Source organism: Cervus canadensis, chromosome 25 (assembly GCF_019320065.1).
Source record: "Cervus canadensis isolate Bull #8, Minnesota chromosome 25, ASM1932006v1, whole genome shotgun sequence".
Taxonomy (NCBI): domain Eukaryota; kingdom Metazoa; phylum Chordata; class Mammalia; order Artiodactyla; family Cervidae; genus Cervus; species Cervus canadensis.
In genome coordinates this window covers 7752927-7773379 of record NC_057410.1, presented here as the reverse complement: position 1 = coordinate 7773379, position 20453 = coordinate 7752927, and the positions used below count along the sequence as shown (strand labels likewise).

The 20453-nt window shown below is 41.6% G+C and overlaps 1 protein-coding gene across 2 annotated transcripts in view; it reads right to left on the bottom strand.

Moving 5' to 3' along the window:
- SRGAP1 (SLIT-ROBO Rho GTPase activating protein 1) overlaps positions 1–20453 on the bottom strand; it is a 316119-nt gene that overhangs the window by 148654 nt on the left and 147012 nt on the right. For both annotated transcript variants that reach the window (XM_043447019.1, XM_043447018.1), the window contains exon 3: positions 17591–17753. In XM_043447019.1, coding sequence (XP_043302954.1) covers positions 17591–17753 — 163 coding nt within the window. The remainder of the gene's footprint in view (positions 1–17590; positions 17754–20453) is intronic.

Sequence of the window (20453 nt, the reverse complement as noted above, 5' to 3'; positions counted from 1 at the left end):
TAATTCTTGTAAACTCTGAAGACAGCGGCAATAGCATCCTCCAAAATGCCTAATGGAAAAAGCTGGGTTGGGCTTAATGGTCTGAAGCAAACTTCTGGATCATATTAATAGCATTTTTGCACATTTCCTTTTTATCTGTCAAGGGACATCATTTTGTACTTGTTAAAATCACAACTAAATATCAGTACATGGAATCATCCTCACAATCGACTTCATTTCCAAGAAGAAAAATAATCAACATTCTTTTAGATAAAATTCCATGCCACTAGAAACTGTGAGAAAATTAGGAAAAGCAATAGTAGATACAGGGAAAACGGTTAGAACTAGTCTAACAGTTGCTCAGTCGTGTCCGACTCTTTGCGATCCCATGGACTGTAACCCGCCAGGCTCCTCCGGCCATAGAATTGTCCAGGCAAGAATACTGGAGTGGGTTACCATTCCCTTCTCCAGGGGATCTTCCCAACCCAGGGACTGAACTCAGGTTTTCTGCATTGCAGGCAGATTCTTTACCATCTGAGCCACGAGGGAAGCCCAGTTATAGGGGAACCAGAGCTTAATTTTGAAACAAGACAAAGTGTAACTTTAAAGGAACTATCTGGGGTATCTCCTAGAATGTTGACTGACGTAATTGCTGGCAAATGAGGTATTGCCTGTGAGCAGGCAAAGGTGCTAAGTCAGGCACACAGTGTCACTCATAACCGCCCAGGGATAAAGAGTAGTTGGACAGATTAAGCAGTAACTCAAGACTGAAATTTTAAATCCTATAGGGAATAAGGTATACGAAATAACTATTTTCATGTTCAGCGTGCATTACTTTAACTCTTCAAGAATCACAATGTTTCATGCTAGAAATATTTCTCCACTCAAAATGGTGATACACTGGAAACAGCACTTTAGTGTCACTAAACGAAGAATCATTCAAGCACAAGCTCTCAAGAGCTGATGTAAATAAGCCGACCTAACTAAAATCAGAATGTGTCATGAACTCTGGTTGAGACTGTAACAATTAACTAAATAATATCATGGATATATTTCCAGACCACGTTTCAATATGCTGAACTTTACAAAAACGTAATAGTTCAGTTTTATTATTCCATAAGCCTCTTATCCTTCTCCATCAGAGGGCAGACAGACTGAAAACCAACATCACAGAAAACTAACCAGTCTGAACACATGGACCATGGCCTTGTCTTACTCAATGAAACTATGAGCCATGCTGTGTAGGGCCACCCAAGATGGACGGGTCCTGGTGGAGAGTTCTGACAAAACGAGTTCTGGCAAAACATGGTCCAATGGAGAAGGGAATGGCAAACCACTTCAGTATTCTTGCCTTCAGTATTCTAAGCATGAACAGTATGAAAAGGCAAAAAGATAGGACACTGAAAGATGAACTCCCCAGATCAGTAGGTGCCCAACAGGCTACTGGAGATAAGTGGAAAAATAACTCCAGAAAGAACGAAGAGACGGAGCCAAACCAAAAACAACATCCCACTGTGAATGTGACAGGTGATGGAAGTAAAGTCTGATGCTGTAAAGAGCAATGCTGAATAGGAACCTGGAATGTTAGGTCCATGAATCAAGGTAAATTGGAAGTGGTCAAACAGGAGATGGCAAGAGTGAACGTCAACATTCTAGGAATCAGTGAACTAAAATGGACCGGAATGGGTGAATTTAACTCAGATGACCACTATATCTGCTACTGTGGGCAAGAATCCCTTAGAAGAAATGGAGTAGCCATCATAGTCAACAAAAAGAATCCGAAATGCAGTACTTGGATGCAATCTCAAAAACAACAGAATGATTCCTGTTCATTTGCAAGGCAAACCATTCAATATCACAATAATCCAAGTCTATGCCCTGATCAGTAATGCTGAAGAAGTTGAAGTTGAATGGTTCGATGAAGAACTACAAGACCTTCTAGAACACCCCAAAAAGATGTCCTTTTCATTATAGGGGACTGGAATGCAAAAGTCAGAAGTCAAGAAATACCTGGAGTAACAGGCAAATTTGGCCTAGGAGTACAGAATGAAGCAGGGCAAAGGCTAATAGAGTTTTGCCAAGAGAATGCACTGGTCATAGCAAACACCCTCTTCCAACAACACAAGTGAAGACTACAAATGGACATCACCAGACGGTCAATACTGAAGTCAGACTGATTATATTCTTTGCAGCCAAAGATGGAGAAGCTCTATACAGTCAGCAAAAACTAGACAGAGAGCAGACTGTGGCTCAGATCATGAACTCCCTATTGCCAAATTCAGACTTAAATTGAAGAAAGTAGGGAAAACCACTAGACCATTCAGGTATGACCTAAATCAAATCCCTTATGATTATACAGTGGAAGTGACAAATAGATTCAAAGGATTAAATCTGATAGACAGAGTGCCTGAAGAACTATGGATGGAAGTTCATGACACTGTACAAGAGGCAAGGATCAAGACCATCCCCAAGCAAAAGAAATGCAAAATGGCGAAATGGTTGTCTGAGGAGGACTTACAAATGGTTGAGAAAAGAAGAGAAGCAAAAGACAGAGGAGAAAAGGAAAGATATATCTATTTGAATGCAGAGTTCCAAAGAATAGCAAGGAGAGATAAGAAAGCCTTCCTCAGCGATCAATGCAAAGAAATAGAGGAAAGCAACAGAATGGGAAAGACTAGAGATCTCTTCAAGAAAATGAGAGATACCAAGGGAACATTTCATGCAAAGATGGGCTCCATAAAGGACAGAAATGGTATGGACCTAACAGAATCAGAAGATATTAAGAAGAGGTGCCAAGAATACACAGAAGAACTATACAAAAGAGAACTTCACGACCCAGATAAGCACGAAGGTGTGATCACTCACCTAGAGCCAGACATCCTGAAATATGAAGTCAAGTGGGCCTTAGGGAGCATCACTACGAGCAAAGCTAGTGGAGGTGATGGAATTCCAGTTGAGCTATTTCAAATCCTGAAAGATGATGCTGTAAATGATGCACTCAATACGCCAGCAAATTTGGAAAACTCAGCAGTGGTCACAGGACTGGAAAAGGTCAGTTTTCATTCCAATCCCAAAGAAAGGCAATGTCAAAGAATGCTCAAACTACCACACACAATTGCACTCATCTCACACGCTAGCAAAGTAATGCTCAAAATTCCCTAAGCCAGGCTTTGACAGTATGGGAACTGTGAACTTCCAGATGTTCAAGCTGGATTTAGAAAAGGCAGAGGAGCCGGAGATCAAATTGCCAACATCATCGAAAAAGCAAGAGAGTTCCAGAAAAACATCTACTTCTGCTTTATTGACTATGCCAAAGCCTTTGACTGTGTGGATCACAATAAACTGTGGAAAATTCTTCAAGAGATGGGAATACCAGGCCACCTATCTGCTCCCTAGAAATCTGTATGCAGGTCAGGAAGCAACAATTAGAACAGGACATGAAACAACAGACTGGTTCCAAATAGGAAAAGGAGTATGTCAAGGCTGTATACTGTCACCCTGCTTATTTAACTTATATGCAGAGTACATCATGAGAAACGCTGGACTGGATAAAGCACAAGCTGGAATCAAGATTGTTGGGAAAAATATCAATAACCTCAGATATGCAGATGATACCACCCTTATGGCAGAAAGTGAGGAAAAACTACAGAGCTTCTTGATGAAAGTGAAAGAGGAGAGTGAAAAAGCTGGCTTAAAGCTCAACATTCAGAAAACTAAGATCATGGCATCCAGTCCCATCACTTCATGGCAAATAGATGGGGAACCAGTGGAAACAGTGGCAGACTTTACTATTTTGGGCTCCAAAAACACTGCAGATGGTGACTGCAACCATGAAATTAAAACATGCTTGCTCCTTGGAAGAACAACTATGACAAACCTAGACAGCATATTAAGAAACAGAGGCACTACTTTGTCGAGATAGGTCCGTCTAGTTAAAGCTATGATTTTTTCAGTAGTCATGTTTGGATGTTAGTATTGGACCATAAAGAAGGCTGAGTACAAAGAATTGATGCTTTTGAACTGTGGTGCTGGAGAAGACTCTTGAGAGTCCCGTGGACAGCAAGCAGGTCAAACAAGTCAGTCCTAAAGGAAATGAACCCTGAATATTCATTGGAAGTAGTAATGCTAAAGCTCCAAAATTTTGGGCACCTGATGTGAGGAGCCAACACATTGGAAAAGACCCTGCTGCTGGGAAAGATTGAGGGCAGGAGAAGGGGACAACAGCGGACAAGACGGCTGGATGGCATCACCGACTTAATGGACATGAGTTTGAGCAAACTCTGGGAGATGGTGAAGGACAGGTAAGCCTGGTGTGCTGCAGTCCATGGGGTCACAAAGAGTCAGACACGCCTGAGTGGCTGAACAACAAATGCGATAGTTGTTCACCGTCTTGCAGCTAGTAGTATTAAGGACACTTTCTTTGTAACACTTCAAGGGCTGGAAACTAAGATCTGGGGAGGATTAGGAGACAACATATACCTCTCAGTGACCTGCATTGCTTGCAATCACACTGTTTTGTAAGAGCTGGTCCAAACCCACATTTGCATAGTTAATGTAAGCCTAAAAATCTTGGAATCATGGTTGGATTTTTTTCTCCCCCTAATAAGCTAAAGAGCCATCAGACAAAGGAGTAGAAGCCTTAAAATCTGATTAGGATGGACTGAGTAACAATGTCCTGGTTTAAATTTCCATCAGACCTTTCATAAAATAACAACAAAAAGCCATTTGATTCATTCTGGATCTACATGAATGAGAACTTTTAGAAGACAATATCATTTTAAGTATGGAAATACTCTCTAGCCATAAGTCATGACAGAGCAAAAACCATCACCCACATTACTAATGCACCAGCTCGTTAACTAGTTTCCCCAAGACTGGTTTTTTTCTCATTCCAATTTACTCCTTCCACTGCTCTCCAAAAACAACACTGACGATGTCACACCCTGATGCAAAATCTCTTTGTTTCTTTAGTTACTTAGATGTGTGTGCGTGTATGCTCAGCTGCTTTATTTGTGTCTGACTCTTTGCGACCCTATGGACTATAGCCTGCCAGGCTCTTTCAGTCCACAGGATTCTTCAGGCAAAAATACTGGAGTGGGTTGCCATGCCCTCCTCCAGGGGATCTTCCTGACTCAGGGATCGAACCTGCCTCTCCTGTGGCTCCTGCATTGCAGGCAGATTCTTCATTGCTGAGCAAGTGGGGAAACACCCTAGGTGCTTAGATAACAACATACCAACTCCTTACACTGGGAATCAAAATTCTTGCATGCCTGCAGCCTTCACCCCCACCCACCATTTCTAGAACTCAGATAGGTGTTACCCCCTGATGTACGCTTTGCTACATTACAGGCTACACTCCTAATCCCAGCCAGCTGTGTAACTGATACGAGCTTTAGGTTCAGGCCAAAATGAGGTAGCCTACAATGACAACTGTAGTGCATGGAATTCTCCAGGCCAGAATACTGGAGTGGGCAGCCTTCCTTTCTCCAGGGGATCTTCCCAACCCAGGGACTGAACCCAGGTCTCCCGCATTGCAGGCGGATTCTTTACCAGCTGAGCCACAAGAGAAGCCCAAGAGTACTGGAGTGGGTAGCCTATCCCTTCTCCAGGGGATCTTCCCGACCCAGGAATTGAACTGGCATCTTCTGCACTGCAGATGTATTCTTTACCAACTCAGCTATCAGGGAAGCCCAAGAAAAGAAATTTTAATGGGAATGTTTATTCAAGTCAATGCATTAGACAATTATGGTTCTGTGTTCCACTGGACACTACCAAAGTTTAAAAAGTGACAGTGATGCTTGTATTTATTCACTATCAATTACCGAATATTATGGGATTTTCTCAATTTATATAGTTCACATATCCAGTGTCAAATTTTGTTTTATTTTTTAAGTTTCTAGGTTGATCTGACAACGTATTTTGTTGGTAAAATTTCTGTTTGTTTCTATGTAATTGCTTCCCTAATGGTGAAAGTGAAAGTGAAATCGCTCAGTCGTGTCCGACTCTGCGACCCTGTGGACTGTAGCCTACTAGGCTCCTCCATCTATGGGATTTTTTTCAGGCAAGAATACTAGAGTGGGTTGCCATTTCCTTCTCTAGGAGATCTTCCCAATCCAGGGATTGAACCCGGGTCTCCTGCATTGTAGGCAGATGCTTTACCATCTGAGTCACTAGGGAAGTCCCTCTAATAATGAGAAAAGCTTTTTTCTCCCCTATGAGATTTAAAAGGTACTGAAATCAATCTGTCAGCCACATTCAATATCTCTTTGTAACTGCATATTTTGGATTGCTATCATTCAAGGTATCACAAGTGTTCCTTAACTCAAATATTTGCTATACGTGCTACATCCCCCAATATGGCATTTCTGACAGCTGCTGGAAATCTCTTAGAATCCCACCGTGTGAAATTAAACAGTCTACAAATGGTAAGAAACCTTAGCTAGCAACCACAATACTGTTCTCAGGTTGCTTCAGACTTTGTTGATCTCAACTGCAGACACCTTGAAATATTGTGGGAGAGTTCTCTCCTCATCCGTTCTTTTTTTTCCCCCTCATCAGTTCTGTTAAGAATGTAATCTCCTTCTTGGATGAGCAGAATGGGTTCAGTGTCTAAGGCTCTTTGAAAATGAACTTTCTTAAGTGCTGATCTTTTATGAATAACTGAACCTGAATAAACTGGTGGGCTTCCCTGGTGCCTCAGTGGTAATGAACTCACCTGCCAATGGAGGAGATGCGGGTTCAATCCCTGAGTTGGGAAGATCCCCTGGAGAAGGAAATGGCAACCCTCTCCAGTGTTCTTGCCTGGGAAATCCCATGGACAGAGGAGCCTGGTGGACTACAGTCTATGGGCTTGCAAAAGAGTTGGACACGACTTAGTGACTAAACAACAGTAACAACAAATAAACTGAATATGTGTGTGTATATATAAATAATATACATTACTATTATACATATATTTATTCTTTTTTCAAAATTCTCTTGATGGGAGATAAGAGATTGGGAGTCTTTACTCCATATCTGCTAATTTAATCAAGAGTTATAAATCAGGTAGTTGAAAAGCAAACCAAACTGGAAAATTTCTTTTAAACAATGCTTGGAAAAATGGAAAACGCAGGTTGGATGAATGGCTCTTGTCTCCCCCCAGGGGACACGTGGTAACCTCTATGGGTATTTCTGGTTGTCACAACCAGAAAGGTGCTTCTGGCATCTAGCAGGTAGAGAAACGCACAGTCATCCAATTGTTCTTCCATCAGTGATGTGTCATTTTGCTCCAGTTGCTTTCAGTATTTTTTCTCGTTAGTTTTTTCTTGATTATGATGTATGCAGGTATGGACTTCTTTGGATTCAGCTACTGTGGGTTTTTCTGGCTTCTTGAATGGGTAGGTTTATCTCTTTTGCCACATTTGAGAAGCTTTCCTGCAATTAGTTTTTGAAATATTTTTTCTACCTACTCTCTTTCTCCTCTCCTTCGGACACTCTGCTGAAATGAATTATCAGAACTTCGGTGTTGTTCCAAAGCTCCCAGAGGCACTGATTGTTTTTTTCCCAATCTTTTTGTCTCTCTGTTGTTCATTAGATAGTTTCTATCTTCAAGATTAACAGAAACTAATCTCTTTCCTCTGTTATCCTTATTCTTCTATTGAAACCCATCTAGTGAGTTTTTAGTTTTGATTACAGCAAGGAGATCAAAATGATTCAATCCTAAAGGAAATCAACCCTGAATATTCACTGGAAGGACTGATGCTGAAGCTAAAGCTCCAATACTCTGGCCACTTGATGCAAAGAGACGACTCACTGGAAAAGACCCCCGTGCTGGGAAATATTGAGGGCTGGACAAGAAGAGGGTGACAGAGAATGAGATGGTTGGATGGCATCACCAAATCAGTGGAGATGAGTTTGAGTACACTCTGAGAGACAGTGAAGGACAAGGAAGCCTGGCGTGTTGCACTCCATGGGTTTGCAAAGAGGTAGAAATGACTTAGTGACTGAACAACTGTATTTTTCAATTTTAAAATTTCAATTTGGTTATTTCTATTATTATTATTTTTTTCTGCTGAGACTTTATCTTTCCATTCATTTCAACAGTATTTGCTCTCACTTTTTGGAACATTTTTATCATGATTGCTCTAAAATCTGTGTTAGATAATCCCACCATCTGTGTCATTCAGAATTGGCCATTTATTGTCTTTTCCTCTGCCAGCTGAGGTTTTCCTGGTTCTTTGTAGGCTGAGTAATTGGGATTGTACTCTGGATATTTTGAATATTATGTTATGAGACTCGGTCTTATTTAAACCACATGTAGAATGTTAATGTTTTTGTCTTGATCAGCCCTCTATGGGCTGTGGTTTCAGTATCTGTTTTAACACCTCTGTAGCACTATTTGGACCTGACCTGCACATGCATTATCCAGTGGCGAGTCTGGAGTCCAAGCAGTGGCCTATCCCTCAGTTCAGTTCCCAAAGTCTTCGGTAGGTATACTGCTGAAGATCAGACCCGAGCATGTGCAAGTCAGAGCAAGCGCAGGAGTCCATAAAGAACTTCATGAGATAGCTTTCTAAATCTACACCCTCTCTGTAACCTCTCTAGTACTTTTGGTTCTTTTGACACCCCCTTTCAGTCCTCAGCTCAGAAAGCTGGAGGTTTAGCTATTCCATCATGCCAAGAACTTGTCATGACTCATTTCTCCTCTAATTTCTCTGTCTTAGGAAGTAGACAGCATGTGATAGTGTTACGCAAATACAGCCCTCTCAATACGGAGTCTCGCTGAAATGCCTTGAAATTTCTGTTATGTGGATGACACTCATCTCTGGTTTTTAATACATATGTTAAGTGTTGATTATTTATTCATTCAGTAAATATTTACAGAGTAACTACTATGTGCCAGTCACTGTTTCAGTGAAAAATACAAGGTTCCTTCCTCTCGGAAACTTACATTTAAATTGAGGCGAGACAGAAAGTGAATAAACAATAAGCAAATACGTAACATGTCAAAAAGGGGTAAGTGCTAGAGAGAAAAAGTTAGGGAAGGGAAGTGGGGGTACAGCCTTCTATTTAGAGTTAGGTGGGAGTCAATAGAGTGAGCAGAGTAATGGGATCTGCTTGAAGGTAAAAAGATGGTGCCACTCTTTCCTATTTATACATTTCATTAGTTATTGCAAAGAGATCTTGTGAGGTAAGGAGGCTGCAGCCCTGGGGCATGCCATCTTGCTCAGTTGGTCCCTGATTTCACGTCTTTTCATTTAAGCATCCTAACACTGTATAGTCAAAGCACAGTTTTCATGTGTACCTAGAGAATAGGCTAATTCTCCATTAACAAATAGCATCAGGTCTGAATTAGTTACTGGATATTGCTCCCCATTCCTCTGTGGTAAACACTGGTGTACCTGGGGCCAAGTTTCTTTAAGGCTTTAGCTTACAATAAATGTTTGTTTTCTTTGGGTCTTACACAACATGTTCATTGTACAAAAATCAGAAATTATGGGCAAGCAAATAGAAGAAAATAAAAGTAACTTAGAGATACCCATTTAAAATAATTTTGGTCTATACACTTCCAGATTTATTTCTTTTTTTTTTTTTTTACCATAAATAAGTTTCAAGCACTTTTTGAAAACTATTCTCAATGTAATTGTGGGTTCAACTACTATATAATGCTGTGTGACAAAATGTACAATTTATCTGACCTCGGGTTTTTTTTAAGATTATATCAGTTTCCAAGGAGAGAGACACATAACATCTGCTTCATGTTCTATTTAAAAGTCTTTGATGGGGACTTCCCTGGCAATCCAGTGGTTAAGACTGCTTCCTCGGCAGGGGGCTGGTCAGGGAACTAAGTTCCCACATGCCATGTGGTGTGGACAAAAAAACAGTCTTTAATGAAGCTTGTAAACTGATGGTGAATGCTCTTATATAATAACTCATATGCTAAATTTATGGCTAGGTCAATCACATATGTCTTAGGGGAGATATGTATACATATAGCTGATTCCTGCTGTTGTACGGCAGAAATTAACAACATTGTAAAGCAATTATACTCCAATTAAAAATAGTAGAAATATCATATATGTCCTGTTGTCACTGGGTAATAAAAGGCAACAATATAAAGGCAGGAACAGCAGCAGTAACAACTGCCACTTATTAAGCACTTAATATGTGCCCGCTATCCTGTTAAGCAATTTATAAACACAAATTAAAAAGTTTCTAAAATATTTCAGAAAAGTGCACCACTGTAAGAAACCATAGCTTGATTTTGATTTATTTCTAGAAAAACGAGCTAACTGTAGAGCTGGTAAAACTCAAGAGAACCAGCTAGAAGTGTCAGCCTGAACTATACTCACTTATTTATCCAGGCCTCATCAATAATTAAGCTGTCCCCTGAGGCCACCGGAATACCATTTAATTCTTCTGCTACACTGCACTGAAGTGCTTTGAAAATGTTCCTCTTGTTATATTATTTACCACTGCTGCAACAGCATGCTAAATCACACTGGTAGTTCTCTGCTAATAACATAGTCAATTTATTTTGCAGAGGCCACATTACTCCTCAGTAAATCACAGCCATGACCATCTTTACTCTAGAAAGGCAAAAAGTAAGAATTTCATCCAAAGCATGAAATTCTAATGCCACTCTCTGACCTAATAATTCTGCTTCAGTAGTATAAGTAAAATATCAAAGATGTGCGAAAGATTTAAATGTCCAACCACAGGAAAAGAACACCGCCGTGTTGACAATAAGCAGGCACCAAGTATCCTGTTTTAAAAGATTACATTCAGGGCTTCTCTGCTGGTCCAGTGGTTAAGAATCTGCTGTCAATGCAGAGGACACGGGTTTGAACCCTCGCGCAAGACGATCCAACATGCCGTGGGGCAACTAAGCCTGTGCCCACGACTTCTGAGTCCACCTCCTCTGCAACAAGAGCGTAGCCCCACTGGCCTCAACTAGAGAGAGCCCGTGTGCAGCGATGAAGACCCAGCGCAATAAATAAATACAATTACATTGAAAGAGAAAAAGATTTCTTCCAGACATAGGAAATGCTAACAATATTTTCCATGAAAAGGGCATGTTCCCAGGCTATCTGCAATGAAATTTCAATTCTGTAGAATACATATATATTAATATGCATATATGTTTGTCTAGTACACATGTCTAGTACACATATGAATACAGAAAAGATACAGTCAGGAATATTAGCAGTAGGTAGTATTAATATGGGTAGCTTTTATTTCCAGTTTTATATCTTTTGGTGTTTTCTAAATTTCTACAATGAGTATATATTTTTACATTCAAACAGAAATAAGACTCGTTTACATACAGATTTGAGTTTTCAGATTTTTTAAACTTATGAACTTTTTCTTCAAAACAAGGTTAGAGCCCTAGAGATCTGTACTAGATTAGTAACATTTATTAACTTAAAGCAGCTGTGTGAATATTAACTTATTTTAAATAAGTCTAATTGAAAACACCGTTCCCACCTCCCCACATGAAATGTCTTTCTACTAAGGTATTTAAATAGAATAGGATTTTCTTTCTACTAAGAAAATGTAAATGGAATAGGATTGGCTTGATCATAATTTTAAAATGACTAGAAATTTCCAAATCTTACTAGTACTCTCCCCTTCCTTTCAGATTACACCACAAAATCAATGATACGAAAAGTGGGTTAATTTCATTCCTGTGAGTCTCAATCTGATAATCTAAGGCATTTAGGCCAAAGTGAGGTAATTCTCAGTGGCCTGCAGCCAGTCTCTGCTGCTTTGAACCTCTGTGTATAACTTGGATGACTGACAGATTTTGCTGCCTCATCCAGAACTATCTTTCTTCAGGATTTTCATTAGAAATGAATAGGACCAGGAACTGCAGTGTCCCAATTCTCAGAAGTTCCTAACCTGCGCATTCTATAACATCTCCAATGACCACTGAGAAACACCAACAGGGTTACAGTAACTATGAACTATCTAAGACCCACAGGCAAAGACAAGAAAGCATATGAGTGAGCCAGGCTCTGCAAGTTATAGCTGAGCCTTTTGCTTCCTCATCCCTGAAATGTGACTTAAAATCCCCGTTCACTGGACAACTGTGAGGGGGCATGAGTTAATGTGTGGAAAATGCAGGGCACAGTGCTGGGCACAGAGTGAAAATTCAGTAAAGTGGTAGCTAGAGTACTTTATGTCATTACTATCGGTGAAGAAACAAAATAAATTATACCAGTACACATACCTATGCAAAATAAGGATAAAAACATTAATAACTTGAAAACAACCTATGGGGCAGTGATAGGCTTCCTTGATGTCTCAGGCAGTACAGAATCTGCCTGCAATGCGGAAGACCTGGGTTTGATCCCTGGGTTGGGAGGATCCCCTGGAGAAGGAAATGGCAACCCACTCCAGTGTTCTTGCCTGGGAAATCCCATGGACAGAGGAGCCTGATGGGCTACTGTCCTTGGGATCACAGAGTCAGACACGATTGAGTGGCTAACACTTTCACAGATAATCGAACATATTTGAATGCTACTTTTTTAAAGTTTTTTGGCCACATGGCATGTGAGATCTTGGTTCCCCAACCAGAGATCGAACTCAGGCCCCCTGCATTGGAAGCACAGAGTCTTAACCACTGGACCACTAGTGGTGGTGGTGGTTAGTTGCTAAGTCGTGTGCAACTCTTGAGACCCCATGGACTGTAGCCCCCCCAGGCTCCTCTGTCCTTGGGATTCTCCAGGCAAGAATACTGAACTGGGTTGCCATTTCCTTCTCCAGGGATCATCCCCACCCGGGGAATCGAACCCGGGTCTCCTGCACTACGGGCAGATTCTTTACTGACTGGGCTATGAGGGAAGCCCACTGGGCCACTAGGGAAGTCCTCAAATGCTGCCACTTTATGGTGCTCCCTTCTAAACTACACACTTCTATTAAACATTCTTAGTGTTGATAAAGAAGATCATGTGAAAAAGTGCATAAATAAAGTGAGACTGCACGTTAGCTGTGGTCTTTGCTATCACCATGGTGAACTGCTGACATTAATTACATTTTTAAGTGTAGCATACAAACTGCATATTTCCTGGCTGCAGCACCAACCCAGATGCTGACCACTCTTCAGCCATGAGTAACGGACAGAAGGCAGCAGAATCTCATCCCTCCAGGAGGCAGGGCTGGAGCATAGGACAGGGGGCACCTCACCACCCCTTGTTCTTCAGGAAAGACGTGAGGACTGGTCAGGCTTCAGGGCAACTAATCCCCAGCACCATAGCCAACTAACCGCTCCCCCCCACCAACCGCTCCAGGGTCTGAATGCTGCAACAAAAGTTTCTGTTTGCCACGACTAAGATCCAAGACCTGACGCAGCCAAATAAACAAATACTAAAAAAAAAAAGACTGCCCAAGTGAACCAGCAGTTGGGGACTTGAGAGGCACAGGGGTGCTCTCCAACACAGGTATTCACTGGGTTATCCCTAACTTCCCATTAACTGTTGAAATGCAAGGACCAAAATTTTACTTTGGCTACAAGCAAGGATATTGGAGCTTTTCTCAGTCTGCTTAGAAATATGTTTTGGAACTTGATAAAAAGTGATACACAAATCACATGTGATGATCTGGACGTGGTCATCACAGTTGTGTTACATAGTCTCTTTAAAAAGAGGACACATTTAGGATAATGTCTGGTGTAAGCTCATATTACATAACTATTGTAGGTGTAGGGAATAAGTGTTTACAATAAAGATAATAACAAAGATAACAGCTAAAAATTAGTTAGACTGTATTAGTATTAAATTCAGACACTGGGGTAAGTGGCTTTCCATGCACAAGTCATGAGTTTTTCCATACAAGTATCTGAAATAAGTGACTATATGTACTTTACAGACTGAAACTTGAGACTTAAGAGGTTTACCAACACTTCCAGGTCGACGTAGACAACAAGAGAGATAAAATCCACATTCATACCCCAAATATCTGACGTTAGAGCCTTAGAAATGAATCACTATGTTATTCTGACCAACAATACAACCGTGTAAGAGGCGGCATCTGTCAAGCACTAAGCATCTATCTGCATCTCCATGTAGATGTGGGGTTATTTTTGAAAAATGAGGAAGTCGCAAAATCCCCTGAAAGAAGAACAAGCATTATGCTAAGGACTTCACAGAGAAGTTCTAAAGGTTATTTCAGACTGGTTCTGATCACTTCCTTCTATTCTGACAAAAAAGTATGCTTCTGGAACCATAGTAATAGAAGAGCTGGAGAAGGAGATGTCTTGGCAATTTAAAAAAAGCAGAAAATACTAGTTTTAGTTTTTAACCTAAACGGACATGAAGTTCTCTAGACTTGAGAGATATGGGTCTTGGCTTCCTACCTTCCTACATTTGCAGATGACAAATGTGTCCTAGTGGGCTGATCTGGCTCCTCAAGACTTTCCAGTCTCTCCCTCTCTTGTTCTTAATTTTTTAAGCAAGAATATACATGGAAAGGTGAGGCACGTCATCTGCTGGGTTTGCTTGAGGAGCTAGAATATGATACCTGTCATTGTAATGATGGTTAACTTTCCAGCTGATTGGCAATAGAAGTGAGAAGACTGTTCACTCTACTATATGCTGAAGCAACCAGGAGTCTGCTATAAAACGGCAGCTTCTAAGGAGTATGAGTCCCAGAAAATCTGGATAAGAAGAGGACTTCTAGGCAGCAAACAAGCAGGCATTGTGTGTGTGTGTGTGTTTACCATACATTCCTCAGGCCCTCTCTCAAGAGCTATATTCCCCCAGCTACTGGGAATACTGGCTGCTGGCTGATGAAACTCACAGCTGATCTCGCTCTTGGAATCTCTGTTGGGAATCACCCTCCAGCAGTGAGAGCTGCCTCATCCCCAAGATTACTTAGCCCCTCCCCAAGGGCAGCTCAGACGTAACGTCTGCAAAAGAAACATAAGGCCTCCTTGGTGACAAACTCCAAAGGGCCATCTCAACCTCTGAGCACCCACTGGCTCCCCTTTCCCTCTGCCAGTCCCCGCCCCCACTCCTGGAGATAGAGGAGTGCACTTTCTTGAATCATCTCCCAAGATCACAAAAGTTGGGATTCAAGCCCAAATCCATTTGACTCTCAGCTCTGAGTTTCCATCAACTTTAAGAAGCCCTTGACTTTGATTTACAAAACACAAAGACTTATAGCTTAGCAAGACATGCAAAGTGGAGCTGGTGGTAAAGAACGCGCCTGCCAACGTGAAAGATATAAGAGACCTAGATCCAATCCCTGGGTCAGGAAGATCCCCTGGAGGAGGGCAGGGCAACCCACGTCAGTAGTCTTGCCTGGAGAATCCATGGACAGGAGCCTGGCGGGCTATGGTCCATACAGTCACAAAGAGTAGCATGCGATAGAAGCGTCTTAGCATGCACGCACATCCTTTCTAGCCTCACACATCTCACTCCCATACAATCTCTCACTAAACTCACACCAAACTCTTTCCTCTTCCTGAACATGTCATGCTTCTGCTTTCCCTGGAACAGTTCACTGTCCTCATCTGCTTGATGACCATCTCCTTCTCCTGCTGGTTTGTCTGCAGGGGTTTCCTCCACCGTGAAGAATTTCCTGGCCCCTCAGGAAGGTTAGGGATTCCCAGGTGGCTCAGTGGTAAAGAATCCTCCTGCAATCCTGGAGATGCAAGAGATGTGGGTTCGGCCCCTGGGTTGGGAAGACTCCCTGGAGAAGGGAATGGCAACCCACTTTGGTATTCTTGCCTGGAGAATTCCATGGACAGAGGAGCCTGGCCGGCTATATTCCATGGGGTCGCAAATAGTAGGACACAACTGAGCACACACACCCGTGCACGCACACACACAGAGTAAGGTTAAAATCTCCATCCTTCAAGTTTCTAGAGCAGGTTGTATATTCCCTAATCGTAGTGACTGTTAATTTTTTTAAGTGATTTTGTGCAGGCAGGAATGTCTTATAACTCTGCTTCCCAGCCTGGCATTTAAAGATGCTTTGTAGAACGGATGAATAAATGAACTCAGCTGAGTTGCTGGTCCCGGAGGCCCGGACTGAAAGGTTGCCAGCATCCCTGTGACTTGGAAGCATTATATAGCATCATACAAATTTGGATAAACTATGACCTCCTTGAGCATGAGGACTAGTTTTTCTCTACTGAAGTAGCCTTTCCAAGACCTGACACCATCTCCCACTCATAGACGATAAGATCCAAAGAGCCCGCTGAGCCAAGTGAAGACTTAGCAGAAAGGACTGGCATCCCAGAAAATTACTTCATTTTCCTGGGTCAGTCCAAACTATTTTTTTAAAACCTCTGTTTTAAGATACACAAGATATTTCTCTGTTTTCTTAATAGGCTCTTATTTCCAAATTTCAAAAAATTTCTCCTTTGTTTGAAATGTGCTTCCCTCTATTTAACAGAGCAAAAGACAACTTCAAGTTTGCTAAATTCCAGTTCTAGGTCGGGAATCAAATCTAATGAGGAGATATCAAACATGACTAAGAAGTTTCCCAGCTGGCCTGCACAGTGCTATATCGCTGTCCCTTTGAGACATAAATATACTTTTAATCTACAAGGTGCTTTTCCCCCCACTTTCTGAAACTAAGACTTACTGAATAGAGGTACAGATGTTAGCACAGACACCAAACACCCCAAGTATGATGCTTAGGATGTGGGAGAGAACCACTGTCCTATAAACACAAAAACCGAAAGTCAGTTTTCTTGGGCAAGTAGCTGCCTTCTCTACACAGGAAATGGTCCTGTGTTATTGCTCTCAACAAAGATGTCCAAACAATAACAACAACAACCAACTGCCGAGAGTTGGCTGAGACGGGTAACAATGATAAGAAGTCTTAAAAACCCAGCTCCTTTTTTTTTTTTAAAGTGGATTTGGGAAGGAGGAACCTCTCTGGCATGTAAGGGACTGAATTTCCGTGCCCCGTGGAATTTTTTTTCTTGTCAGTCTCTCACAGCCTCCATTGCTAGCCTGGTGGGAGTGAGAAAAACCGTGATAATGTTTTCCCAAGAGAGCGCCACATCTGGTTATCTTCTTCTTCACAAATCTCTGATCATGTGTGAGCCTAAACCACAGTTCTTAAGGTTTTTCCTCTCTGGTCTGTTTTTTATATAACCTCAGGAAGTCTGTTCCTAAAGACAGAGGTGCAATTGGCAAGTACATCTCATTCCAAAATCCTGCTTACATCCTTCAGGTCACAGATGCGGTGCCTTACAACTCTACAATTGTGCCTGCTCAACTTTTTATTCTGTGTCTTTAAAATATCTGTTGTGTGTATGTGTGTATGTTAGTTGCTCAGTCATGTCTGGCCCTTTGTGACCCCATGGACTGTAGCCCGCCAGGCTCCTCTGTCCATGGGATTCTCCAGGCAAGAATATTGGAGTGGGTTGCCATGCCCTCCTCCAGGGGATCTTCCCAACCCAGGGATCGAAGCCAGGTCTCCTGCACTGCAGGCAGATTCTTTACTGTCTGAGCCACCAAGGAAGTCCAAGATATCTGTTTGCTTATTTATTTTTTGAACCTAATCTCTACTGAATACCACTAAGGATTTAAGGCACCAGATCCTCCCCAGTCTTGGTTACGGGCTCAGTGGGCATAGGGAAGCACACTCTGGGGGGACAGATGGAAGATACCTTTTTAAACATCCTGGTGGAATCCTCACTTATCTGCATGAACCGCATAATCACATTGTTCAGATAGATGTCACTCAAGGTGGCGTGGTCTTTGCTTTCTCGCCTCACTTGGTTCAGGAGCAAATACCAGCAGTTCACTGGAGACAACAAGTTCTGGTCTTTCCTAAGAAGTGAAGAAAAGAGAATTAGCATCAGGTTCAAAGCTGCTCCGAACAGCTGAGGGAAGTCACTGCGGCAAACCCAGGAGCCGCAACACACGGGCGGCTCTTGTTTCTTCTCCTCTGGGCGTAGCTCTTAGCAAGACACTTGACAGCCCTGGGCTTGGAAAAAAATACTTGAACCAAGAACACCAGTCAAAAGCTACACTCCTGACAAGGGCCAAGAACCCGAACGCACTCACAGTGCTCAGGCAGGCCTTCAGCTTTAATCACCTCATTGAAGAAAGCCGTTTACGTTTACATAAAAATCTACTGACTACCATCTCACAGACTGCGGTTTGCCACTGAACACAAAGCCTGCTTTGAATGTCCAGTGTGCTGCTGGAAGAGATTTGGCTAGGTATACTTTTCATGGGACACAAATGTGAGAATGATTTACTAATCCCCTGATACTTAACCTCCAGCCTCTCAAAAAGTGTTCCTGGGAAACAGAACTTTATAGCATTGCTTCAAGGCTCGTGAATAGAACCAAGAGGTTCACTGGCTTATGACTTGTCACATGTCCTTTTAAAGCTCATTAAGCTATTTCCTTGTTTTATTCTAGATAATAAAGTGAAAAGCGAATATAAACGACAAAAGGCAACTTGCAAAAAATCTTACCAAAAAACTCCAAAGAAAAGCAATGACTAACAGAGACATTACCGCTTTAAAAAATATATGTATGATGTTTGTTTTTTGCTTTTTACTTAAAAAATCTAACTATTGGAACTTCCCTGACTGTCCAGTGGTTAAGACTCTGTATTTCCAAAGCATGGATTGTGGGTTTGATCCCTGGTCAGGGAACTAAGATCCTACATGACGTGTGGCATGGCCAAAATAAAAAAAAAATTATATTAAAAAAAAAAACAAAAACAAAACTAACTCTAAAATGGCAAAATGGCACAGAATGTTTATCCTAACTTAGAGACACGAGTTCAATTTTCTAAGACATGTTATCCTCCTACTAGTCATGATGATTTATGATTCTGAGTATTAACTAAATTAGAAAAGAAATGATTAAACCAGGTCTTTCAGTCCTTAAGTCCCTCAGAGTCAGGATTTAAGAGTGCATCAAGTCAAAACTCTCTTTAGAAGAAAGAGGAAGTAGGAATGGGTGTAAGGGTAGAAACCCCTGATCTAGGGTCCTAGCACTTATAACCACAAGAGAAGACTTCCATTCTCCTAGCTGGCGTAATAAGAATTACGCCCCAACCCAGAGAACCTTCTTTTCCCTCCAAAGCCACTGGGCATGGGGCAGTGGTTCCATGGCAGAAAGAATACTGAATTCTTTGTACTGACATTCTCTACCACCCAGCCCAAAAGGTAAATGCTACCTTACATTAACTTACCTATATACTCTTTATGCTGAAGTAAATCATACATTCTTTGAGAATGTGGCATACTTTTTTTGTATCCTCACAGCCCTGCCCATGTTCAGCATTAAATACATGTTTTTTCATTCACTGAATAAACATTTTTTATTGTCCTAATAGTAAGTAATAACAGTATCAACAACAACATCAGTGGTGGCTAAGTTACCATTTACTGAGCACCTGCTGGGACTTCCCTGGTGGCTCAGATGGTAAAGCATCTGCCTACAATGCGGGAGACCCGGGATCAATCCCTGGGTTGGGAAGATCCCCTGGAGAAGGAAATGGCAACCCATTCCAGCATTCTTGCCTGGAAAATCCCATAGATGGAGGAGCCTAGTAGGCTACAGTCCATGGGGTCGCAAAGAGTCGGACACGACTGAGCGACTTCACTTTCACTTTCACCGAGTACAGAGGTCAAGTTCATGGAATATGGGTCTAAACTGTCTCCACTCCAAATTCCAAAATCATTACATACTAGCTAGGAGATCTTGGCCAAGTTACTTAAACTTCTCTGTGCCTCTGTTGCTTCATTTATAAAGTGGGTAAAGTAGCAGTACTGATTTTATAAGATTATGAGGATTTTTGAGTTTATATATATATTTTAATGTTTACTAGAATGCCTTAGATTCATAGAAAGTGCAATATAAAGTTGGGATCTTCCTGATGGCTCAGATGGTAAAGAATCTGCCTGCAGCGCAGGAGACCTGAGTTCAATCCCTGGGTAGGGAAGATACCCTAGAGAAGGGAATGGCTACCCACTCCAGTATTCTTGCTTGGAGAATTCCATGGACAGAGGAACCTCGCGGGCTATAGTCCATGGGGTTGCAAAGAGTCGAACACAGCTGGGCTACTAACACTATACTATATAAAGTTAGTGATTTTTATCCAGCAGTTGGTCTAAAACCTATACACATTAACTACTTAATTCAACAATTTAAGGCAGAGATATTTAGATAGATCCCCTCTGTCAACGAGGGAACTTAAGCTTTAGCAAGGCACAATGATTTGTTCAAGAACAAAACTAGTCTCGGAGAAAGTCTTTGAGTCCATGGAGGCTGATCCAAGCCTTGGTATTTCCACCATGCAGCAGTCAATTCAGGCCAAGGATTATCCTACAGGACAAGCATCCCAAAACTAAGAGCTAGACTCCTCGGGCTAGCTTAAATGACTGGTAAAGTAACAATGCCAAAGATGTAACATTTGTTTTGTGAGGAGAAGGAATATCGAATGTGTACTTGATGTCAGCTCTCAGTCACATCAAGGATTTGTCATGTTTCATCTGATGGTCACAAA